This window comes from Pleurodeles waltl, chromosome 11 (assembly GCF_031143425.1).
Source record: "Pleurodeles waltl isolate 20211129_DDA chromosome 11, aPleWal1.hap1.20221129, whole genome shotgun sequence".
Lineage (NCBI taxonomy): Eukaryota > Metazoa > Chordata > Amphibia > Caudata > Salamandridae > Pleurodeles > Pleurodeles waltl.
The window spans coordinates 581,593,354-581,620,063 of NC_090450.1; the positions used below are offsets into that span (position 1 = coordinate 581,593,354).

Sequence of the window (26,710 nt, forward strand, 5' to 3'; positions counted from 1 at the left end):
ACTCAAGAGAAACTGAGGAGCAAACCATGTAATTGTAATGGATTACATGCAGCAATGGTATACGCTCTTGAGAATCCACTTAGAAGCAAAAATGGACAACCCCCAGGCTTGCGCTGTCTACAGGCAGTCATGGTAGGTGATTTGAGGGGTCCACTCTGGAGTAGCAGTTGGCCATCCCAGTGCATCCACTGTTCTCTTTTATCAGCTTGTCCCGCCCACCTTTGTGTGATGTAGGGGCTCTGACAAATGTTATTACCAGTGTTCTTGGTGAATTGGATATATAGTAAGGTGATGTATGTGAAGACGTAGGCTTTGAATGGGGATCACCCAGTGGCACACCACATGATGGAACAGGACGGAAAAAGAAAGACTCTCAGGTGCTGGAAGTGTTGGGGTGGGAATCTCATTTGGCTATTATGGAATGTAGGGTGAATCAGACCCCTCTTGGGAGATTCCTTTTGCTTCCCCGGGCAACTCGATACATAGAGCTCTGCAAGTCCTTGCTCATAGATGAGAAAATGAAGGTGCTTGTGTTGGTGTATGGTCGGGTGGAAGCTTGTGAAAATGTTTGTATTGACATTCCGAGACCATACGGTGTTTCATCCACTAACGACTCTTCCCTCTCATATCATCGCCAAGCGGAAAGCATGGAAAATGCATAAGGATTTTGCCATTAAAAAGTATCTTCGATTGACTTAGACAGAATGTGCATCCCGTATTATTCTCATCCCTGTGAGCATGTTTCATTGGGCTTATCCGTCTTCATTTTGAAACCTGCTTTCCTTTCACTGTCTAGCGAGAGAAAATCGTTGATTTTGCCACCACCAAATCTGTTGTGAGCAGTGTGTGATGCCCTGTTCCACCATACTGTGAGCTTTTCGTTTATGCTTTTCATCAACCAGGTCTACATCCACTGTTTTCCCTTCGACTTTCACCAAGTCTCCCATCGAAATTAGAACATTAGAAAGACTGGTGTTAAGTTTCTTATTTGTTTCCAACAAGTACCACTCCCACCATCTCATGTAGTTTCCATAGCAGTTGGTTATTCCTGTTGATTTTTTTCCTAACCGCTTCTACTTAATCTCCCCGTTATTGTCGCCATCCTTCTTTTTATTTGAAAGGCTGTGCAGTCCCACAGGGTAAAGGTTGCTAATTAGGCCTCGGGCGTGGGAAGTGCTGGATCACGAGCAAGGTATGTAGACTCCTGGGGGCCGTTGCACTGAAAGTGTTCACACGGCATGCCAGGTGTCCGCAAGAGAGCAGGAATACAGACCCATGTAAGCCTCGGGAAGTCTGTCTCAAGGCTGTGATGAGGGAAGGCAAGGCTCCTGCGGTGTGCTTCTCCTGACCTGAGTGAAAGGTGGATGTCGTGGGAGCAGAGGCTGCTCGGATGCGTAGGAGCTGCGCCGCCTAGCGGTCAGATGGCAGCATCGCACACGCAGCCCTCGACCTTCCAAAGCACTAAGGGCCAGATGTACCAAAGGGTTTTTCCCATTCTGTGTCAATGGGAAAATGTGTTTGTACATATGGCCCTAAGTACCACCGGGTAAGGAGCAAGGAAACGCTCCAGGGGCAGAGCTAAAAGGGAATTATAAAACTTCTAAATTCAGCAATTCGAAAGTTAAATAACAGAAATAATATAGATCAAAGTACAAAAACAGGAGTGAGAAGGGAGAGATACGAATCTATGGCTGCTGGGCAGCAAAGAAAAAGAGGCAGCATAGACCGTGTTTATGGACTTTGTTGGGACTGCCATCACTTGATTGGTAGTTGTGTTCTAACCTACCATGGACTTTTAGGAATGTATGTTTTTTTGATGTTGTCAAACGTTAAGATTTTCAAGGCACACTAGGAGTCTTTTACATTGCAAGCGTCTGAAGTCAATAGTAGAACCAGTACATGGCCACTGAGTTAGTTTACACATATATAGGACTTCACCGATGCAACAAGCTATGTAGTTAGTCCATAATCAACTTTGTATGCTCGAGTGATGTCTGGTGCTGATAACCAAACCCCCACCTCCCCAAGGAAATTTAAGATTAAAGAGAACAAAGGAAAATTAACTTTGAGCATATTGAGTCTAGTGTAGGAGAAACGTGCCTATTATCTGAATCTGCGATGTAGGACTGAGTCATGGGGGTTGCACCAGGGAGTGTGGGAGGTCGGAGTTATAGCCTGTTTAATAGTGCAAGAAGTGAAGGGTTGTGTGGGTGGGGCAAGTGATGAGGGGGAGACTTTCCGACAGATGATTAACAAGATTTCCCTAGTGGTATTCAAAATTCTTATTCGTTTTATTGAGGATACCTGTCATTCTTTTCATTTTTAAACTCTGCCAGAGTCTAGCATGCCTTTGCGATAATGAAGTTGTTACAGAGTTTTACCAGTTTGCTGCTGTAGCCATCTTTGCTGCCCCCAGACATAGCCACATGATAGTGATTACTTGGGGTTTGATGGTGCAGGGAGTTGTCTTGTATTCACAGGAGCATGAAGCTCAAGGTTGAAGGGATGGGATAGCCCAGAATCATTTTGATTTGTGCCAAAAGTTCAGTCCAAAATGGTACGAGTTGGACAGTCCCACCAGATGTGTTGAAGTCCCTGCGTAGACCACATCGCCTCCAACATAAATCTCACGTTTTAGGGAAGATATTCAATTTAGTGGGGTAGCAATATCAGTTATACAATGTTCTATAGTGTGCCTCTGTCTTGTAATGTCATTCCACAATTTATGCCAGAGTGAGTCTGAAATTGTGGTATCTACAAGGCCCTTCCAGAAGTGAACATGGTGTGGAGTGTTTGGGGTTGGGGGGAGAAAGAGTTTGAATTAAGTGGTCATATGAAAAGGAAATGGAGCCTTTAGTGCCCCGCATCTGCTTCACGAAGTTCTCCGTTGGTGTAAAGTCTCTTGTGGCCATGAGACCCAATGTTTCAGTTGAGTGTAATAATACATTTTGGCATCCGGCAACCCCCCGGAGTCCTGCTGACCATTTTAGAAAGTCAATAAGTCCCAACCATGAAAGAAAGCTGATATCCTAAGACATCCCCCTCCCTCCACTTATCAAAAGTGTCAAAGCTGGGGGGAAGCCTGATTGAAATGTATGGGAGTGTAAGGGGTGGGGAAAGTGGTCCATTATGAGATGCTTCCTTAAGCGTAGTGCAAGTTGGAGTGCTAAGATATGCATAGGGAAGGGGGTGGGGTTAATCGGCTTTTGGTATCCATAGGATCTTCCACATACATTTGCCACTTATGGCCTGATTCATATGAAGCCAGTGCTTATTGGATTATCCTAGTGCCCATTCCCTAATTTCCTCTAGTTGTGCTGCCTTGTAATATAAATAGAAGTCGGAGAGTGTCTGCCCCACGGCCTCTTCGGCAGTCTGAGTTGTCTGTAGACCAGTTCTATTACTCTGCCACAGAAAACGGAGCACCAATGCACGGAGTTCCGCAAAAAACTCATTGGGTACCTCCATCGGGAGGCCTTGAAATAGGTGTAGTACCCGTGGTAGCATTTTAATTGCTTTAATCTGTCCTAACCAAGAAAGATACATTGGTGTCCATCATTTAGGTTCTACCTTAAGCTGGTGTAGCATGATAAAGGTCAGATTTTAGGGGTGATCTTGATCCCAAGGTATGTAATGTATTTTTTTTTTTTTTTTTTCACCCATGTGAATGGGGTCGAGGCTGCTAGAGTTTCCGCCTCTGGTGAGGGCAGGGTGAGATTGAGAAGGAAGGATTTATGGAGATTAATTTGGTAACTCAATATATTCTCGTATTTGGATATTGTGAATTGTAGAGCTTCCAGAAGGGTAGTGGGGGGCGTAAGGGAGAGCAGTACATTGTCTGCAAAGACATATTTTGTGGTCGCTGGAGCCAAAGGGGACGCCCGAATCTCCGGTGTCGCTCTTATCATAGCTGCCTTGGGTTCAGTGCTGAGAGCAAACAGGTGTGGAGAAAGTGGGCAACCCTGACGTGTACCACATTGTAATGAGAAGTAACTAGAACCCACTCAATTGACCACTACACTTGATGTGGGATATGCATAGTTCACCTCTAACATATTCATGAATTGTTCATGGAGGCCAAATCTAGGAAGGGTATGGAATAGAAAGGACCCATCCATCCGGTTGAAGGCTTTCTCTGCATCTAGCGCCACCAGAATTGCAGGAATCTGTGTTTCAGCTTATTTCTCAACCCGGTGGACCATCCTGCTGAGATTGTGTGTCTGCCTCCCCTGAGTAAATCCAGACTGTTTGGGGTGTATCAGATCGGGAAGAATTCCCTCAAGCTGGGTAGCTAGTATTTTAGGATAGAGCTTGGCATCTAAACTGAGTAAGGCTATAGGCCTGTAGGAGATACAAAGTTTGAGGGTCTTTACCCGGTTTAAGAATAACAGAAATTAGTGCTTTGCTTATAGTGGGGGTGACTTGTTTAATGGTGAGAATTGGTTAAAGAGGGTTGTGGGGTACGGAACTAATTTGGCGCTAAAGGTTTTATAGAACTGTGCCTTAAACCCATCTGCCCTGGGGATTTGCCTAGCATAAGAGAGGAAATGTCCTCTTAAACCTCGTCTTCGTTAGTCAGGCTGCTCAGGTTCTCATGCTAGTCTGCGGTGACATTAGGAAGGGTCACTCCTTCCAAATAGTCTTTTTGAGCCTTCAAGTGTAAAGGTTCTGAGGAGTATAGGTTTTATTAGAAATCTCGGAATGCTTGTGATTTGTCTTGCTCATTTGTGAGAAGCTCCCCTGAGTCTTCGAGAATAAGGTTGATGTATTTTTTTCATGTTTCAAGCATATTTGACATGCCAAATGAGTGCCCATGTCGTTTCCCCTGTCAAATGTTTCAGCCGCAGCAGGGTCAATTCTGCCCTGTTGGTATAGATTGCACTAAATTTTCCATTCAAGGATAAACTTTTCTTTGGAGGGTGACAGTTGGGTTGTCTTTATGGGCACACTCCGGTAGACTGAGCTCCACCTCCAACGCTAATCTATCCTGTGGTTTTTGTTTATGAAGTGTGGATGTAAGACAGCTACATTTACCCCAAATCACTGTCTTGAATGCATCCCAGTGGTAGATATACTTGTATCCTGGGGTTTGTTTTTTTGGAAAAAGTCTCTGGTAGTTTTACATAACCAATCTCTAAAGAACCGATCTATAGTGAGAGACCCTTGGAAGAACCAGCAGCATAATTTGGGGGGAGGGGCACCCGTTCTAGTATGAAGTGTACTGGGGCGTGGTCTGAAATGAGTTTGGCGAAATTCAGCGGCTATAATGATGTGTTCTAGGGATTGGTTGATAAATATGCAATCCAAGCGGGAATACATGCGATGGGCATGGTAGAAGAAAGTGTAGTCCTGATTGATGGGGTGCAGTGTACGCCAAGCATCATGCAGACCCAGGGAGCAAATCATATGTTTGAGAACTTTCGTAAAGTTTCCTGTGTCTGCTCCTCTGGGGGAGTTTACTGTCTAATTGTGGATTCCAGATGAGATTGAAATCTATAAGTATAAAATCTCCTTCAGGGAAACCCCCTAAAAGTGTGAAGAAAGATTGAAGAAAAGTGGTTTGTGCCGAAATCGGGGCATATACTATGGCCATATTACTTATGCGGCCTTGCAATAGACATTTGACTAGTAGGATCCTACTCTCCCTCTTAGATTTGTGGAATTGGGGTTGGAACGGAACAGAATTAAGGAAAAGGAGGGCTACTACATTATGTTTAGTAGGGACAGAGGAGCGAAATATTGTTGGTTATACCTTGTATTTCAGTCTGTGGTCTTTGGTGCTTTTGAGAGGGGGTTCCTGCTGTGCCACTATATGCTGTCATTGCTCCAAGAGATATTTCCAAAGTTTATGCCGGTTAGCGGGTTAGTTGAGGCCCTTATCATTTCACGTTAGGATTGTTAAAACCACGATGTTGGTACGGGATCAAGTATTATGTGAATTAGGGCTCCCCAAAGTGTTTCATTAGTTTGCTCAAGGTCCCTAGTAGCTATCACCCACATTGCCCAGTCCTCCCATCATTCCCAAAGTAGTGATTCTCCACACATGGAACGAAACAAATTGAACAAAGGGAATGACATAACCAATAACTAGGGGGGAAACTGGTTTCGAACTCCATGGGAACATGTTGACAAGGCGTGGTGAACTGTGTGAACATGTTCACAATCTACTCAGTACATTTGTGCTGAAGATAATAAGTATAGGTGGGGTAATGTATGCACCAACAAAGTGTAAAACTTCCCTTGTGGAGCCATCACGGAAAAATAAGGAAGCGGGTGAGCCTACAGTAAGAGTTAAAATTTTAGAGCACGTCGGTCATTCCTCGATTCCCCCTGTACCGGGGATGCTGTTGACATCCACTTGTTACCAACTGCATAGGAGCTAGAGTTAGTAGTAGACTTCTCTTTTTGGAGCATTTTGTTGCTGGGGTCCGCGATTTGAATTCCAAGTAGAGTGGCAGCCTCTCCAAGGTCAGTAGGCCAAACAGATATGTCCATCTGTATTTAATATTGTCATGCCTCAGTTTGTCAGTGATTGGTTTAGGTTGGAGTCTCCTGGCTAGGGTTGCTGGGGCAATGTCTTGGAATATCAAACATGGTGCTCCCTGAAAAGTTACTTCTCCAACCTTGCGTGCAGCCTGCAAGATAGCCTCTCTTGTCTTAAACGAGTGCAGAGTTACCAGGACATCTCTAGGTCGTTTATCTTTGCTGTGATTTCGGGGAGGGGGTGGGGGACGGCTCCGTGTAAGTGCTTCAAGGTGACTTTAGGACCGGAGGCACCCACTAATTCTGAAAACAGCCCCACTACAAAGGCCTTGAGATTGGGCCTTTCTGCGTCTTCTTCCAGGTTGCGGAGCCTTGCATTACCTCGAAGGGATGTGTGGTTTAGGTCCTCACATTTAAGGATAGTGGCTTGTAGTTGGTCTTTGAGTTGGGTGGAGGATTGTGTCAGAGCATCTACATGTTACTTTAGTGTCTGGCAGGTATTTTCAAGATCCAGTGTTCTGGCCCTGAATAATCCACATCTTGCTGGAGGGAGGACAGCTGGGATATAAGGTCAGCACGCGGTGTCTCCAGCAAGGCAGGCACATCGGATTTGAGCTCCTCTCAGAGCTCTTTCTTGAAGTCCATTAGAGATGGCTGAAGATCTTTAGTTAGTGCCATGTCGTTGTTGGGGAGAGGTGCTGACTCTGGGACTCCGTGGATTGAAAATAGTTTGAGACTGTTGGGGTGAGTCTCTTTAGGAAGCATGTAGAAGAGATGCACCACTGAGCTGGGAGCCAAGAGAGGGACAGCAGAGTGCTGTGAGACTGTATGGAGAGAGTGACTAGAGAGTGGCCTGTCGTTGTCAGATGTCTCTACACAGGTGCTGTTCGGGCCCCTGCAGTCGAAGTGGGGACACAATGATTTTCTATCTGTGGGTCTCAGAGAGTAAGTCAAAGGTTTGGACTCATCCTCTATACCTGGGCATCAGTCCGCTTCAATGGGCCTCTCGGCTGGATTACCCTCCACGAGGAGCGGCCTTCGCAATATTCACGGTCCGCCTTGGGGGCTTGGTCCCTCAGAGTCTTTGGCCTGGGACGTAGGCCACCATCACACTGGTTGCGGAAACTGGTGAATCCTCTCTGTTCCGATGTAGGCCTTACAGCCATTAGTCCTGGCACTGCCGCTGTCCCTGCTCCGATGTTGCTTCCAACCCTTGGAGGAGGGAAAGTGCTTGATATTAGAGTGCCCCTATACTTGATTTCAGCAGACCCCTGAAAAGTCACATTTGGGGAGAAGCCGGGGGCAAATACCTTATTTGTATGTGCAAATGCAGTGGAGCTCATACAGATTACGTCTGTGTGGCCATGTTGGTTGCTCACGTCCCCGGAATGTTAGTTTTTATAGAAGTGTTAGTATATGGCTGCTGTGAGAATTTACTGTCAGCAAAGTAAAGACTCAAAGCCTGATCCTTGTCTCAGAGTCTGAAAGAATTGGAACTTTGTTACAACAGCTAGGAACATTTTCATTACTGTCATCCTCATTCATGTCCTCTACTGAGGCAAAATCTCTAGAGAGTTGCCATCGAACTCCCAGGGAACATAAATTGCAACCAGTTGCTTCAGACCAATCCATGTTCTGTTACAGTATGAGTCATCAGCCATTAAGTGTTCAACATCCTGTGGAGTCTTGATAGTTGAGATGTGTCTCCTAGTTCTCTCAGTACCTTGTATATATGGTTGACCATCATTCCCAACTGGAGACCCATTATCGTTGCATGGGCATCTCTGACAATGTCCAGGTTTGGTTTAACTTTGCCAGTTTGCCCAGTGACCTCCTCGGTGCCACTTTAAGTCCTGTACACCTACCAATCTCCCCTACCAGGCTCCATAATTTTATCCAGGCTGCTTAATCTCTTTGTGGACACCTGTGGTCACTGCTCGCTTAACGTATCACCCTGTACTGATGATCTGACAGCACCCGACTCTACCCTTGACATCAACTGCCTGATGGACGCTTTACTACCACCCACAGATCTGCTATGTTTAGCTGAAACTCTTCCCAACAATAGTTTATCCTTCGAAATGGAGGCTCCCTCCTACATCTGATCCAAGTGAGACTAAAAGTAAACGTAAACAGGTTCTACCCTGTAGCATTACTTGTGGAAAATGCTTACGATTATACAGACTCCATTCAGCCTTTCAAAGGAGCATTTCAAGGGAAAAGCCCAATCTGTCTGGTTCCTGTTAAACCACAGAGTTGCTGTTTCCCCACACTTCTGTTGAAGCCCTCACCTTCTCCAATATGCTACCCTCTGTGATCTTCTCAAGACAATACTCCCGTTGCAATGGGTTCTGCACACCTTTCCATCACCATCCAAATGAAATCCGACTGTCACTTTCATCCTGCAGCAACTGCTTCATAAATTTGAAATCTGTGCGATCTGCAAAGCTGTGCAGAACAACCCTCCTTACTAAATTCTCTCTGTAGGCTTGTGCACTACTCAAAAATCCATCACAAGGTTGCCGATATAGAATGCACACAATCAGAGTAAATATGTCTTCACTCTCTAATTTTTGAAACTCTGGCAAGAGCCTCCCTCCAGTCAAGACTCCTCCCTGTCACTTCAACAATTTAGTAATTGGCCGAATACCAGCCTCTTAATCATATTCCTGCCTCCAACTGACTGCTCCATCCCAATTGCAGCATCTCTGGCCAGGCTTCCCTCCTCACTTCCTTAAATGCTAGGGCAAGAGTGATGCACCAGGTAAACTTGGACTCCTGCTATGTATGTATCCCTTTTCACATGTAAAGGTCTATTCTGTGCTGGATAAATAGCCGCAATAAAATCAAAATTCAAGGCTACATAAAAATCTTCAGAATAAACTTGCACAGAGTGTAAATTATTTATGTCCTGCACTCTCCCAGTGTTTCCTCAAACTCCTTTCAGTCTTCGTCTAGTAGTGCATGGATTGGGATGCTGGGACCGTCTAGGGCTCTAGACCTTTGCAGTAGTAATACTTACTAACTAAATGCCGCAGACTCATAATAGTTTGCAATATAGAACATTTTTCACCTGTTATAAACATTAAAAGCTATTTGAAGTGTGGGTTACAAAATCCTTTATTTTATTTTTTTTAAATACATTTTATTAAGGTTTTTACTCTCCAAGAATAAGCCACCAGCATTTTACAGAATACGTAACTGAAGGGCATCCCATAGAAAAATATTTAGATAGTGTGACCATTAGCATGGTGTCACATAATTTAGCATGTCTCTAAACCTAAATATTCAACCCTTTTCAGTATTCTTCCCACAGTCTGCATACTTTTCGGTCTGTTGTATTTAACCCCTTATTGGAATGCCAGTGCTGCCACACTGTAGTCTACTTCTTTGGGCAGCCTCCACCTCCATATGTTTATCTGCCAACATGTACCAGTCAGTGTTGTTTATCCATGTGTCCAGGTCTGGCATGGAAGGAGTTCCCCCCCCCCTTTACAATTAATATTGCTCTTGGCCATCATTAGTGCAAGAGTAATAAACAGTTTCATATTCCTCGGTGGGACTCTGTATGATGTCCTCCCGCCAAATGTTTTAACAGAACTGTCTAGGCATTTTCTCAATCTAAGTACCTGTAACCTGGTCTGAACATGTCCTAATACCCTCTGTAGGAAAGTGCCTTTTTTGACATGGTCACCCCCACTTTTGGCTCACTGGTACTGAGGTTTTTTGACTGAGGTGCACTGGGTTCCTGCTCAACTGTTCCACAGTGCTCTTTCCCTAAAAGCAGATAATGATGTGTGCAATTGGCAGACTCTGCCTGTGTAAGTCCCTAGTAGATGGTCCCCCTGGTACCTAGTGCCTGGGTAGAAGAGCGGGTCCCTAAGGGCTGCAGAACGTATTGTGCGACCCCTCACAAAACAAGATTGACACAGCTGCCATTGCAGTGAGCGTGTCCTGGTGCAAGCCAGGTGGAAACATGACAAACCCATTGTGTGCAATGTTACTATCACTGCATTTAAATACATGTAGGTCACCCCTATAGCAGGCCTGTGAGACCTTAGGCAGGGTGCATTATATTTGATGTGTGGTCATATCTGCAGGAGCAGATATGCCCCTGTGATGTCCAGCCCCGTTGCTGAGCATCACAAGTGAACAGGGAAGCCATTTTAAGGTATATGCTGGACACTCGTCAATATGAGTGACCCAGGCACATAATGGCTTTACTGAACCCTATGTATCAAACACCTCATCTTAATAAGTCCAGGCTTATACCAGCCTTTGATTTATTATGACATGCACCCAAAGGGCACCTTAGAAGTGCCCCCTGAACCCATCTAGTGTCTTAGTGTATTGGCTGACTGGCTTCGATGGGCCTGCCAACACCAGGCAGTTTTCTGACCCCCCTGGAGGTGAGAGCCCAAGCTCTAGGAGGTCAGAAACAAAGCCTCCTCCAGAGAGGGGTGTTGTCACCCGCTCCAGCGGGACGGCTAGCAGATCTGCATACCAAAACCCGGGGCTTCAAAGGCCCTGCCGCTTTCAGTATGCAAACCCTCGGCTTTGCCAGACCTTGGTGTAGCTACCCCCTGCCCTAAGGCCCATGTGACACCAGGACAAGTTGGAAAATTAGCTAGTCAGTAGGCATGTACCACCTTTCGGCTAACCACATCCCTAAGGTGGGCTGTCCGAGGTGGAAACTTGAGCAAGGGTTCCACCATTTTGTTTTTGGTTGGAACTAGGTCTTTTGGGATAGGAATATGCCCACTCACCACAAGAAGTGGTCATATAATGGGTGTAAACACCCCAAGGGTAAGTAGCCCATTGACTTCTACTCAGCACACCCCTAAATGCAGTATTTAGATGGGTCCCCAACACCAGAAGACATATTCTTTGGACCCAAGAAGAAAAAGGACACTGAAGAGCTGCAAAAAAGCAAGAACAGAGGAGCAGTTACTGACTTGGCCTGACCCTGCCAGCATGTCTTCAGATCTCGAAAGTTGCACCAAAGTCATCTAGTCCTGCACCTGCTCTGCCTCCAGATGCCTGGGTGGACTGCCTGCACTTTTAAAAGGACCAGGATCTCCTGTGGAGTAACAGAGCTACCTCACGGCACCCTGCAGGCACCCAAAAAACCTTGAGGATTCTGGACCGCCTAAAACCATATGCCAGGCAGCACCACTGCACCCGTGACGCCTAGCCTGAGTCTAAGTGGGCCAATGGTGCCAGCATGGCCCATAGGCCTTCCAGGACACAAGCCCACCCTGAGTTCCTCAGTTGTGGACTCCACGACACTGCCTCCAGCCTCTTTGTGCAGGCCCCTCTACCGCAATCTTCTCCAGTGACAAAGACCTGATTCCTCAGGGCATCTCTGCACACAGCCATCCCAAACTGAGGAGAAGAGGACCAAAGGTGTCACTATGTCCCCAAGCATCACAAAACGTAAGCCCCCCTGTTGGTTTAGTCGGACTGAGCAACCTCCCACAGCCATCACCTCCAGGTTCTTTCCACCAGGCAAATTTCCGATCTAAACCAACAGGGCACCTAATGTCGCAAAGCACCTCTGCACCTGGACACCGCAGAGCTTCCCGAGGTGACCTGTTGGTGCTTCCTTGGACAGTACCCCATACTTAACTCCTGAAGACTAGTCTTGTAAGTCCCTGTTAAATGCCTGTATGCAGTACATGTGTTTTCCTCCATAGGTTTGCACTACTGCTTTAGAGGGACAAGTATTTTGCTTGTTTCCCTCAAACTGCATCAATATGTATTCTTGCATCAGTATTCTGATGTTGAAACATAATATAACCAAAGTATCTATTTTTCTAACAATAGGTCTTGAGTTCCTTCCTTAGTGTGTGTCTCATTTATTGCCTCTGTGAGTACAACAAATATTTAACACTACGTCCTGATAAGCCTAACTGCATGCCCACACTACAATGAAAAATAGCTTTTGGGAATGTCATTTGTAACTCTGTAAATCAATAAGGGTTGCTTGGACTATCTGCATAGTGACCTCAGACATTGGTGCACTACCTGGGTAGCCAGCTTCCTACACCCTCCCAGAAGGGTTCCAATGCCAGGTTGGACCAAAGCAGATGTAGGCATGAGTCCCGTTGCCCACAATCCTGGACACACAGATTTGGTGCCAGTTTTCCTATATTTAGCAGTGCGGTTCTGATGTAGTATATGTGCAATCTGCACAATGGTGCAAACCTAAATCCTGCTCAGATTGCCACCTCTTGTGAAGACACCAGGACTTCCTCCCATTCCTACTCCTTCATTCCTCCAAAATCTGTCTCCTTGTCCGCTTTTAACTAAGTCAGTGGAATTATTAACAATCTTCTTGAAGATCACTGATATTGTCCTATCCCTGCAAACCCCCTCCTCCCCCCATCCCCGCCTCCAAACGAGCGGCTCCGCAAGTATCCTGCCCTCTGGTGGCCAGGGGTCCTCTAATTGTTCCCCTTTTCACCTGTGCTAATAGTGCATATCTAAACTGTTAATACCGACAAGACTTGGCGCTTGCCATTCTGTATTCCGATTGGAGTGTGTCCGAGTGGCCAGTGCCCCTTCTTTTATACATCACCCGGTTTGCTAATGCAACTTCTGTCCCAACTGTTACAGCATATGAGGTTTTCCCCCCTCAGCTAGACAGTCACTCTTCCAAAGCATGGTTTCATTGGTCAGCTTTGTTTCAATCCCAGATATTTGTTTGCTGTCTGCTGGCTGCAAAGGCCACCCCTGTATGAGGCAAGAGTTAATATGGATTTTGATTTATATAAAGCTGCCGGGTAGGCTTGTATCCCCATGGCCTTTTGGTTTGCTCCCAGTGACAGCTCCTCTTGGGGCACGTCTGCCCATTCATTAATTATAATCAGGTGTGATGCTCAGTAGTACTTCCTTGTGTCTGGGAGCTGGTTATGTCCTCGGCGCTCGTGTGCTGAAGATGAGACCAGCTCGTCCTGCATCCGGCCCAGACCCCTCCCCTAGGCAAGGATGGCAGGGGAAGCGCTTCCCCCTGCCACCCTAGACCCCCCCCCACCTCCAAGTGATGTCTGATGACGTCAGTGCACAGTTGCCACTAGACGCCAGGGATTTTCTTTTTCTTTTACACTAATTTCACGCAAGGGGAGCGACCCTTTAAAAGCCTTTTCTGCCCCTCTTGGCAGATTGGGCTATTTTAATAAGGCTGAACTGCCCCCCGAGGGGGGGGGGGGGGCAGAAACTATCTAGACACCACACATTTTACTTAAGAGGAGCGGCACCTTGGGCATGGGCCGTTCCCATGAGGGTAAATAATTTTATGCCATTTGTGTGTGTGTTTTGTTTGTGGGGAAAGGGTCGCTCCCTATGGGGGCACATTACTGTTGGCCACTTCTGCCCGCTTTAGAGGCGGATCGACATATTTTTGTAAGGCTCATCGGTCCCCAAGGGGGTCAGAAAGCTCACTAGACACCAAGGAAGAATTTTCTTTTAAAAAAAGAGGGTGGGGGTATGGCCATACCCCCACCCCAAATAAATGGGGACAAAATTGTTCTGCTCACTGGTGGGCAGATGGGGCACTTATCCCTTATCCACTCCTCGGGGGCAGAAAGCCTACTAGATGCCAGGGAATTTAAAAAAAAAAAAAGAAAAAAAAATAGTGGGGTGGTGGCTACCAACCAGTATGGGCATGGTTATGCCCCCACCCCAACTGAAGAGGGTAACAGTCTTCGGCTCTCCCCCTCACACTAAAATGCCTTATCCCAACAGCAAGCAACAGGACATTTGATTATTTTGGGTGTTGATCTTACATTTGGGCTGTGAGCTTGGCTAACTCTCAAAATTGTGCCACTTGGAATGTGAAGGCTGCACTTTTGGACTTTGGGGCGCTGCCATCTAGAAAAATCTACGAGCCTAAACGAATCTGAAAACTAAACATCTGGGTGAGGCCAGGGTGGTGTGCTTCACATGCACCCCAAACCATTTACTTACCCACAGTGCCCTGCAAACCTCCAACTTTGCTTGAAATCACTCATTTTCACCACATTTTTGTGACTGAAACTTCCGGAATCTGCAGCAATCCACAAAATTCCTGCCACCCAGCATTTTCACACCTATCCCGATACAAATTCTGCCCCACTTGTCAGTCTAAAAACGTTTTTTTTTTTTTTTTTTCCCCAAACTGCCCTTTTGGACTAGCTTTGGTTCCCCCTTAATTTCAACATGTTTTTGGCTCCTCCCTGTCACAGGCACTACACAAGTGAGGTATCATTTTTATCGGGAGATTGAGGGGAACATTGGGTGGTAGGAAACTTGTGCTGGTGTGGTGATCCCACACACAAATGTGGGGAAAATGTTATTTTGTTTTTTAGCTAAATTTGAGGTTTGCTGCGGATTCTTGGTATGAAAACACTGGGGGATCCACACAGGTCACACCTCTCTGGACTCCCTCAGGTGTCTAGTTTTAAAAAATGTCTGGGTTTGGTAGGTTTAGCCCAGGCCCAAAAACGCAAGTGTTCACGACCACCCATTCCCCCCCCCTTGCAAAAACAGGTAGTTTTGTGATTGATAATTTTGATGTGTCCACGTAGTGTTTTAGGGCATTTCCTGTCGTGGGTACTAGGCCTCCCCACACAAGTGAGGTACCATTTTTATTGGGAGACTTAGGGGAATGCTGGGTGGAAGGAAATTTGTGGCTCCTCTCAGATTCGGAAAATGTGAAGTTTTATTTTTTTGGGCCAAATTTAGAGATTTACAAAGGATTCTGGGAAACAGAACGATGAGAGCCCCACAAGATACCCCATCCTGGATTTCCCTTGGTGTCCTATTTTAAAAAATACACAGGTTTGCTAGGTGCCGGCTGAGCTGGAAGTCTAAATCTACTGCAAGTCACTTTGCAAAAAAAATGTTAGATTTCAATGTAAAAATGTGATGTGTCCATGTTGCGTTTCCTGTTGCGGGCACTAGATCTATCCACACAAGTGAGGTACCATTTTTATCCGGATACTTGGGGGAACACAGAATAGAAGAACAAGTGTTACTGTCCCTTGTGTTTCTCTACATTTTTTCCTTCTAAATTGAAGACCGTGTGTAAAAAAAGAAGTCTATTTGAGAAATTAATGTAATTCACATGCTAGTATGGGGACCCCCGAATTCAAATATATGCAAATAACCACTGCTTCTCAACACCTTATCTTGTGCTCAGTTTGGAAATACAAAGGTTTCCTTGATACCTATTTTTCACTCTCTTTATATTTCAACAAATGAATTGTTGTATACCCGGTATACAATGAAAAGCCACTGAAAGGTGCAGCTCCTTTATTGGCTCCCGGTACCTAGTGTTCTTGATGAACCTACAAGCCCTATATATCCCTGCAACCAGAAGAGTCCAGCAGACGTAACGGTATACTGCTTTAAATAATCTGCCATAGCTGGAAAAAGTTATAGAAGAAAATGTGAACAGAAATGGCTCTTTTCACTTCAATTTCAATATTTATTTTAGCTGTTACTTTCTGTAGGAAAAACTTGAAGGATCTACACAAACGACCCCTTGATGAAATCAGAATTGTGTCTACTTTTCAGAAGTTTTTAGCTGTCTGGGATCCAGCATTGGTTTCACACCTATTTCTGTCACTAACTGGAAGGAGGCTGAAAGCACAAAAAAATAGTAAAAATGGGGTATGTCCCAGTAAAATGCTAACATTGTATTGAAGGATGTGTTTTTCTGATTCAAGTTTGCCTGTTCCTGAAAGCTGGGAAGATGGTGATTTTTAGCACTGCAAACCCTTTGATGCCGTTTTCAGGGGAAAAAAACACATGCTTTCTTCTGCAGCTGTATTTTGGCAAATGTCTTGGTCTCCTCCAGGGGAACCCACAAACTCTGGGTACCTTTAGAGTCCCTGGGATGTTAGGGGAAAAAAAAGGACGCAAATTTGGCGTGCATAGCTTATGTGGACAAAGTTATGAGGGCTAAGCGCAAACTACCCCAAATAGCCAAAAAAAGGCTCGGCACCTGAGGGTGATAAGGCCTGGCAGCGGAGGGTTTAAAAGGGGAGAGAGATCCCCTTGCAGGCAGGTGCAGCGAGTGATTGCTTCCACCTGCACGGGGACGTCTGGGGGTCCATGGGACCCTCTTTCCTGGTGCCAGAGGGCTACCATCAGGGGGCACACTGACTGCGCTAGGTTTTTGTGATCACTTTCAGTGCGCCTCCTGACACCACCTGTTCCTTTTTGCCTGCAGCCATAATACGGTGCAGGCTCAGAGGCAAAGTGATTGCTCATTTGCATGTGCCAGTCTGCCATGCTTACGAGAGAACACTCTCTTGAGATAGTGCCTTTGCTACATGTGCGCCAGAGCTATCTGTATTACAGAATGAGCTGCACAAGCATCTGAGGTCCCTTCTGTGAAACCAAAGTGCCCTGGGCTCAGAAAGTGGGTGCACATGCCTGTTGCACACCCTGGCCACTTTCTGTAATACAGCCCCAGTTACAGATTCCCTGCCTGGAAGCTGTCTGGTCCCTTTGTACTATAGATCACAAGGTATTTAAACCCTACTGATGAGCAAGCAATCTGGGTTGTCTGGGGCTAGTTCCACCGGCACTGTGTTAATCAATAGATGAGGGATATTTCACAGTTTACATTGTAGTCAGATCTGGTTGTGAGACGTATAGGAGGATATCATCTGAGCATAAGGAGTTATGCTTGTTCCAGCCCATCTCCCACCCTGCACGAGTGTTCACTCCGATCCAAAAGGCGAGAGGCGCAAGGGCAAAAGGAATGGGGGTAAAACTGACAACCCTGTCTCGTCCTCTGTTGTAGATTACAAAATAAGTTAAATAATAAAAAATTCTAAGCAGAGTCTTCACTGTCAAAATGTCGAAAGCACAAATGCACAATTATTTATCAAGCAGTGCGCTGACTAGTCTGCTGGCAGAGGTAATATTTGAATACAAGTCTTTTTACCCATTGTCATATTGTTTAGCAAAATTGTCTGTGATCTTCATCCTGTCACTCCGAAACGACTTTAGATAGAGTGCTTATCTTGGACATTCGAAGGGGTTTAAAGGACTGCTTTAGCTTGCATCAGTAAACCCTTGGGACTAGCCTGTTGCATGTAACCAGGATGTCCACAAGGAGTTCTCTTGAAGCTGAACAGGGGTCTGTCTATAAGTAATGGTCCTTTTCGGGTCCTTACATAATGAAGGAGACGGCTGCAAAAAATACTGGTGCTACAGTGGTATTTGACGGACCATTCTGCCAGCTAATCAGTCAGGCAATGTATGTGTCAGAGCTTACGTGCCTTTAACTGCATAATGCATGGTGAATTGTGCACTCCTGTGTTTGTCTGCCTTGTTTGCTCTGTCAGGTAGTGCTGGCGTGCCAGGAGGCTGCAAATCCCAGGGCTGGCTGAAAGTTTCAGATAGCTGCCAAGGGTTTCCTCGTCATATGATTTTTAGCCAACAGCACGTTGCGTTCTACATTTCCAATATCTCAGCAGGTTAAGTGCTGTGGGCTTAAAAATCCAGGACTGGTGTGACTGAAGGTGTGGTTTGACTAGGAACCGCTTGGCAGAAAGTTGCAGATTGTGATTGTTTGCTGGGGCAAGGTAATCTTTACAATCTAAATTCGCCGTGGGAAAATTACATGTTCAGTAAGTCTGGATAATTTGCACAAAGTAGGAATCAGTGCCCACCCATTAAGCTACTTTGTTTTTCCAAAACATTCACTAGAATGCAGGGTTATGCTGACATGATTAATAAATGGGTGTGAAACTGTAACCAGTGTTGCATGTAAGTAGTTATCCTCACACTTTCTGACGGTCAGCTTTTCAGATTTGGTCTTGTTTGAACTTCTTTTCCGTGAAACACCTGCCCTGTCAAGCCTCTTTATAAACGGAATTTCCAAATGGCAACTACTTTTTACAGTAATTTTTTCTGCTATATTTTCGATATTAGCAAATGCAAAAGGACATCGAATGAAACCTCTGCAGCGGTGTCTTTAAATGGGCACAAATCTGGTAGAGGCCTGTACATTTGTCTTGTCTTTGTTTACATCAGAAGTAAACATTTCATGTATATAAATTAAAAAAAATAGGCGCTTGTTGTTGAGTCATAGTTTGGAAATTAGCATTTAAAAAGGTGATCGGGTTGGGCATGAAGTGTATACTTTTTAGAGCTGTCTGGATCTTTAAGTTGCAAGTTGAATTGACCCATAAATACTCCTCTGATTTGCCAAGAGAGATTTGCCCCTGATGCTGAGGATGTGTAGGTTGCATATGTAGCAGTTAGTGGGATTCTAGGAACTGGCCTACCGCTAGGTGGGGTGATTGATTGGCCTGTGGTTCAGGGTTGTGCTTAAAGCCCCCTACCCTGCATATGTTTAAATTTAAAAAAGAAATGGCCATTAAGCTGTGGGCATGTAGTTTGCATGTCTAGCAGCTACTGGGATTCTCTGTCTTTCTAGTTTTATTTCCATACTGCATTGAGATTACCAAACGAAAAGGTTGGATTCCTGGCAATTTGTTTGCTCCTTCGCGGTGTGTGAAGTCCTCAGCTGTAAAAATGAATGCACTTGTACTGTGGGGCAAGTATTTAGTTTCTTTGGGTAGTAATGGTGGGAAAGCTGCCTGTCTGCCTGCCTTTTTCAAAGTTTAAACAATTCCTCCAACCCCCACTCACTTTCTCTCTCTGACTCTCTCCTGAAACCTCCTTGTTCCAGCTGCAGTTAAGCTTGGGTCAGAAAAGTGACAGATCCTCCACGGGAAACCATGGGCTTTCAAGACCAGCCCCCAAGGTCTTACGCCTACCGGGGAAACGCCTGGTGGAATAAAAGCCTTTCCGGCCCTCCTCTACATTTACAAGGTAGAAATGTTTTTGAGAGTGTGATTCAGGAAGAGCTCCCTGTAGGCTAGAGTCCACCGTGGACGGTCAAAAACTGCCCTAAAGGAAAGCCAGCACCTTGTGCAGCATTACAGTGGGTCTATAAGACCCCACCATTCACTTCTAAGTGTGTAAAAAAAATAAATAATAATAATAGTTTGCACACGTCCTCCTAATGAAAGCATGGGAAGGTAGCCCAGTTAGGGGAAGTAGATGAACCTTCAACTGTGGAGAGCTATTAGGCAGTCTCCCCGCAGGAATAGAGGTAAAAGGTCTAGTTCCATGGTCTATATGCTGCTTTGTCTACCAGACACTGAATATCTGGCTTGAAGGGGACCTTAGTGAATCACTTTGAATGAGTGTAGGATTGCGTTTCATCCAATTATCGGAGCACTGTTCCTGTTGATCAGCAGTACAGAAAAAATGGAGCACTCCAAGTTCACCGGAGGAAAAAACGGAGGGTCAGTCTGGCAAAAATGGGCAGGGCTTGACCGCACAGCTTTTACAACTCGCCCTGCAACTTTAATGTGGAAAGGGATTAGTCTGGGAAGAGGAGAATCTTGCTAATGGCTCAAGGTATGTCAGATATGCGAAGTCATTCAACGCCCTGTGGTATGCTAAAGTAAATAAGTTTACTTTAGGCAATAAATATTGAGGCTGTGATTGAATTTGTGCTGCCAAACTCACTAGGTTGGCATTAAATTTGTGTTGCACGAAATAGCTTGAACGTGTTTGAAAATACATTCACACCTTATGTTCCTGCCTGTCATCAAAGTATAGACTGAGCTTAAGAAGGCTACTGTTCATCCAAAACGTTGTGTAGTTCTACGTCTGTTTTCTTCCGCCTCTCACTTGCTTGCAACAATTTCATCATTGAAGCACCACTCCTTTGTTGGACCATTGCAGTCTCTTTTTACCATGTGCCATTTGCTACTCTCTAAAGCTCTGTCACCATTGGGTCATGTCCATGCTATATAAAACCACAAATATATCAATAACACGACTAGTGTGTTACTACACCACCATCAAATGTTAGCTTAATGGGGGGGTGGGGATGCTGCACAATAGGCCTTCAGGGCAGCAGTTTATTGTTGGATGAAAGTGGTCTGTATTCAAAATGTTTTCCCATCAAGAAGCAATAGACATAATGGTGACAATGCTTTAGTGAGTATATGTGCAGGACCCTAGCACGAAAGACAAAGTCCACAAAGGAACTGAGGGACAGTTATAAGATCTGCACCCATATCTGCCACATACCAGTTGCTTTCAGATGCTCTGTATCACTTCTGCAACCCATGCTTTTTTGCTGGCCATTTAGCAGCTAGTATCACACTCTTGCTCCTTTTTCTTTTTTGAAGTTTATCATCATAGTAACCTCCTCAGAGTAGTTAGCCTGTTATTTGCCCAGTGTCGAAGCAGACATTATTGTATTGATAGCTTATTGCTTTTGGCTTTAGCAGTGCTCTAGTTATTTCTAGTGTTCACTGTGCTGCCCTATTAAGTGTTCTGTGTATGTCTTTTAACCTGTTGTACATCTAGTCTCTGTTAAATTACAGCTGATGTTCATGCATTTGTTTGGCGTTGAAAGGGACTAAACATAGATAACTAAATCCTGTTGATATTCCTTTGTGTTACAGATGACTTAAGTGGGATTAATTTTCAGCTGCATAGCATCTTCATCTTTCTTAACAAATTCTCAAGGCTACTGTTGGATTCGGTGTATAATATTTTACATTAGTACAAAACAATTTAATCAGTTCTCGGTGCAAACTTTCAAATTTGCATAATATTTCAAGTGTGTGCAAAATGAAGGCCTTTTTCATGGCTGGTTTGTTGTTGAGTAGAGAAACACAATTCTTATCTTACCCTTTACAGGCTGTTTGGATGTTTACAAGTCTAGAAGTAAAAGGACTTTGATTCTTGACAGACAACTAGTAGTTTCCTTTTCGTTTTTGCATTCCAGCATGCCCCTCCTCGTACATATGTTGCTGTGCTTTTGTATATTTTGGTGGTGTGCGTGTGTGTGTGGGACGTGTGGTTCTGCTTGTGATGGGTATTGTGTTGCTGCACTGGTAACAATTGTCTTGTGAGGGATCATGTAAGTGGGATACACGTTCACTTGCCTAACCTATGGTTCTTTGCCTGGCCAGGAATTATCGCTAAGGAGCTCACGTCCCTGGAAGATGAGATCAAGGAGATCCGGCGCAGTGGAAGTGGTAAATCCCTGGATGTGCCAGAGTTTGAACTGTCTGATATCTTCTACTTCTGTCGGAAGGGAATGGAGACCATCATGGACGATGAGGTGACCAAGCGTTTCTCTGCAGAGGAGCTGGAAACCTGGAACCTGCTCAGCAGAACCAACTGCAACTTCCAGCACATCAGCATGCGTCTCACAGTGCTTTGGGGGCTAGGGGTGCTGATCCGCTATGGCTTCTTGCTGCCTCTGCGGTGAGTGGTAGGGCAACCCTACATCTTTGAGCGTGGGGTTCTTGCTGCTTCCCATTGAAAAGAGTGTTTTTTCTTGCTGGGTGATGTCTGTGTTGGGCCCCTGTGACGTATAGTGCGCTCTGCCATCTTTGGTGGACTGAATTTCTGCTTATTTTGTGATAATTGTGGGGCAGGTGTAGAAATCTGCCCCCATGCTGCTCCTCTAATCCCTTTATGGAAGGGGAAGCTCTGGTTGCTTGCTGCCTCTGCTCTCTGCTGGCTTCCTAAGTTAGTGGTGGATTGTGGCTTCATGTTACCTATGTGGAGATTTTCTGGCTGTTGATCCCTTTTTGAGTGGAAGGTGGGGTACACTTTGTGCTACTCCTGTGATATTTGGGGTACCCTAATAGCCTGCTGGCCCTATGGCGCTTGTTAGGGTGCTTGCTTGAGAGCCTCTAAAAGTTTTCGAGATTTTTAGATATCCATTGTGCCTGTCTGTGCTGTTACAAAATTATGTGGCAAAAATGGCATATGGAGGTTTTAAGTTGTATTGGAAGCATGGTGCCACGTGCAGGGACCTTGGTTGGAATCACTTTTCAGTTTCACACAGTGAAGATATTGTATTCATTCTCTCTTATTTATTAGTATTGAATGGCCTCGGTAAGCAATATTGCTGTTAAAGGGCGGTCGAAACAGCTATTATTTGTTTAAATTTGTCCTTGAGGTTTAGTTATACATAGCCTGTAGTCATTGTTGGACATATTGTGATTTAAAGAGACAGCATGCTCCTTTTATATGCTGAGAAGGTAAAGGGGCTTTTCCACTTGATGACTCCCATTGGGAAGTGCCTCATCCACGCTAGATTAGGTGAGTCTCATGGTAGTATTTGTACACAAGGACATTTAGCATGTGCCACATCTTGGCTGTGGCCGTCTTTTATTCATTTGTTGATTCCCGCAAGTCTCCCTTTCACCAACATATTTTTTGGGATCTTGGTATTGGGTTTGAGAATTAAGGATTTACCTTTCTCTCTAAGAAATTGCCCAAATTGTCTGTCTGGGGATCACTGCTCCTGGCCTTTGGATATAAAGACGTGCCTGATAGACTATTTTGGAAGGCGTCCTTGATCTTGGCTCAGAAACATGAAAAGTGACACATTGTAACTGACTATCAAATGAAAAGACTGACTTGCAGTGAATGTTCGGAAATGTATCACCATCAGCAATTTGTTAATGTCAGTCACCTGCTATTATTTTGTGTTTCAGTTATTGTATTTGTTATGTAAACTCAACATGCACGGGCAGTTGTATGTTACTATTTCAACCTAAATTTTGGATTACAATTATTTCGACTGCTGGGAGTCTGTACCTTTTTTATATCAATTTATTTTTCATTTTTTAATCTTTTACTTTCTAGAAAATACCTAAATGTTTTGTAGAGTATTATTTTAGCTAACCCTATACATATATTATAGTTGACACAGGTGAAAAAAGAAGTGTTTTCCCTTTTAGCTCCTACTGATTTTTTTTTGCTTGTGCCGACAGCAAAAACTGCTGAACAGATTTACACCCAATGTATAATGAGAGTAGAACTTTACTGAAAGTGTGCTTTCATTGGTTTGGTGTAAATCCTTTCAGCAGTGTTTTAAGGTCTAAGAATTGTTAAAAGTTTCCAAGTGGGCTTGAAAGAGTAAGTAGTCTTGTATATCTGTTATTTGAAATCACAAGTCACAAAATAATGAATCCTATCAATCACATTTGAATTTTTGATCAACTGTAATTGGCTGGAAAAAGGCTACATTTTTATTTTGCCCATTGTGAAACTTCCATTTCTTTTTTCTTAAAGTGGGAGTTTCATGCTGTGGGGAAGAAAACATTTTCATGCCGTTTTGGGGCACCTAAGGCACCAAACCAACCCAAAGAAACTAGTTGTTAGGCACTAGAATTGCAATTGTAATGCCAGTTGTGATTCCCCCAGAAGCAAAACACCAGCAGTTCAAGGCCAAACATGCACAGCGGGTTGGAAATAAAGTACGTCATTAACACAAGGACACTCAGCAGTTATGGTTGCCAATGCTCATGACACGTAGTTAGCTCAACCCGCCATGTTGGTTACCTGTTCTTCAGTGCCATTTACATATTGGTGCTTTATAAATGGTGGTGACACTAGTTAAGGTGTGTGTTGTGTGCTTTAGTAGGTGAATTTCAGTGGTTTATTGAGTTTGAGCCAGAACTCAGTTACCCCTACCCCCTAATTGCCTTTCTTTCAACACGTATTACTCTTACATAATACACAATCTACCCTGCTTGCATGCTTAAAACTGTTGCAGCAGTTTATGGGGTTTCTAACACTTTGCATAACTTCTGTGAGCTGTTTGTCTGATGCCATTTTTTTTTTCCATACAGGATCGCTCTGGCCATAACGGGGATCAGCCTCCTAGTGATGGGGACCACTGTAGTTGGGTATTTGCCCAGTGGAAGGTGAGTTTATTTTTCTGTGGAGATTTGGGGGTAGGCTAGTGATTGAGGGCCTTGTGTACAGAGCCATTTTGCGAAGCCTTTGTGACTGCAAAATTGCATCTGGTCATATACAAAATCGTGGTTCAGTAACTCGTTACGAATTGCAAAATAGGTTTCAGAGTGAGTGCCGAATCACAAATTCGAAGGGTCTTTTTTGTAAGGTTTAAGGCAGTCCCTTCCTGTTTGCAATTCCTTAAGATATGTATTGATGATTTGCAACCACACGTAGGAGTCACCAGCCATTGATAGGTGGATAAGTGGATAACACCTCAAATGAGGTAGTAACTCATTCACAAACAGGAACGGGTCAATATTGACAAAACATAAAAACATATTTTAGGATTAGGCAGTGGTCCATGGACCTCTGCTTACTCACAAAAAAACTTTGTGCAACTTTTTTTTTTTTTTTTAACATTCCAGTTTGAAAAAAAAAAAAAAAAAGATTGCTTTATTTAAAAGCTATCACATATATGGTAGTCTCACTCCAACAGGCCACTATGCTTGTGAGCAGGATGCCATTGTGAGTAGTTGTTTACATATTCATGAGGTAGATCAAATTGCAACCCACTATGGTTCGGTATTTTACAATTCAACCCATTAGCATATAACCCAGTTTGCAAAATGCACTCTGTAAAAGTTGGTGCGCAAATTAAGACCACACTTAACAAATGCATACTTTGTACATAAGGCCCTTTATATTTTTCTATTTTCCCATTTCCTTCAATCGCTTACGACCTTGCAATATGCTCTCTAATGTCTTTTGTATGACGTAGGGGTTGTCCCACTCTTTCCCTCGTTTTGAGATGAGCACACCCCTCTTGTTTTTCTATCCCTTTTTGCCCTCCCTCCACTTCTCACATCACTCCTCCTCCAGTATCTCACCTCCTCCCACCCCCCCACCAGTGTAGTAATATAACAATTCCTCTCATTTCAGATTCAAAGAATTCTTGAGTAGACATGTTCACTTAATGTGCTATCGAATCTGTGTCCGAGCACTGACCGCCATCATCACATACCACAACAGGTAAGAAACTGCCTCTACTCCTTCACCATACCCTTTTAGTTCTCTCCTACCTATAGAGATGATATGATACCTTCTGGAGTTACTGCTTCTGGTTCATAACTAAGCTCTTATCTCTCTTATTCTGTAGCTTTGCCACTCCTGACAAAACCTCCATTTGTTCACTCTCAGCGCTTGCAGTGGTATCCTATGGTCTTCTTTTTATTTCGCATATAGGTGCCTTGAATGGGATTGTATTCTTGTGAAGTTAGAATTTTATACAGAAAGAAAATTTAAGGCTAACTCAAAACTGTATATTCCTCAGTGTACACCACAAAAAGCAACCCATTAGAAGTGGAAATAGGAGAGGTATCCAAGTGCTTCGGAATTTAACTTAATGCTGCTTACGGTATTTGACGTTTTTCAGACTGTGAAGGATACTGTTATCTCCAGTCATTTGCTTATTTTTTCTTTCTGTTGTGATCACAAAGCACTTCTCATTGTTTTTATTGATCACTTATTGTTTGTGGGATGTGTAGCTATAGATACAAATGCTGTGCATACTTCTGCCATCTAGTGTTGTGCTTGGACGTGTGCAAATTGTTTTACTTCAAAGGAGTCACGCAGTGTGGTATAGTGACTCCAGCAATATTGCTGGTAATGCTCATGGGCATCGGCCTTTTCCTCTGCTGACCGATTTGAGCTCCAGTTTAACGTGTTGTGATGCTCTCGCTGGGCTGGCTCTGATCTGTTCCTTGTAAGGTGGGGGGGGGGGAGAGGGGTGTGTGTGTGTGTGTGTGTGTGTGTGTGTGTGTGCGCCTCCTCGACACCTGAGAACAGCAGCCCAGGTGTCACTAAGATTATTTGAGGACTACCTCCACTAATCCTGTAATGCCCGCTTGTCCCCTGGCCACCAGAAGGTCTCCTGAGCAGTGTCTTCCTTTGGAAACAAAACAAATCTTCTGGAACTGCTAAGACCGTTACATTGCCTCTGCTTCAACTGCACGCTGTCAACAAGATGACGCACCTGACCTCTTCATGGTCCGAGAGGCCGGAAGCCTATGGAGCTGAGATAGGGCAGCCATTGTCTGCCGAGAGTTCTGCCATCGAAGAGGGGCAAGCCATTGCAGTGCCCAACAAACATTATTGCAGTGAGTACTACCCTCCCACAGACTGCTCCTCGACATCCCTTACACACCGAGGGAGGCATGAGCACAGAGCTCCCAGGCCACTCATGAGTTCTCTGGTCTTCCACTGTCGTGAGGCCATGGTTGGCATTGAGTAGAGGGATTGGACCGTATGCTTGCCCACCCTTTGGCATTGAAGTCTTGCTCCAGACCTCTCCCGTCCACCTTGACCACTGCATTGGCTCTGGCCTTAACAACATCCTCGAGATCTGCCTTGGAGCCAAAGGCCTCAGATCCGA

At 44.6% G+C, this 26,710-nt stretch overlaps 1 protein-coding gene across 2 annotated transcripts in view; it reads left to right on the forward strand.

Moving 5' to 3' along the window:
• The window catches only part of GPAT4 (glycerol-3-phosphate acyltransferase 4), a 166,585-nt gene that overhangs the window by 60,981 nt on the left and 78,894 nt on the right, over positions 1 to 26,710 (forward strand). For both annotated transcript variants that reach the window (XM_069214077.1, XM_069214076.1), the window contains 3 exons: positions 21,489 to 21,786; positions 24,171 to 24,245; positions 25,219 to 25,308. In XM_069214077.1, coding sequence (XP_069070178.1) covers positions 21,489 to 21,786; positions 24,171 to 24,245; positions 25,219 to 25,308 — 463 coding nt within the window. The remainder of the gene's footprint in view (positions 1 to 21,488; positions 21,787 to 24,170; positions 24,246 to 25,218; positions 25,309 to 26,710) is intronic.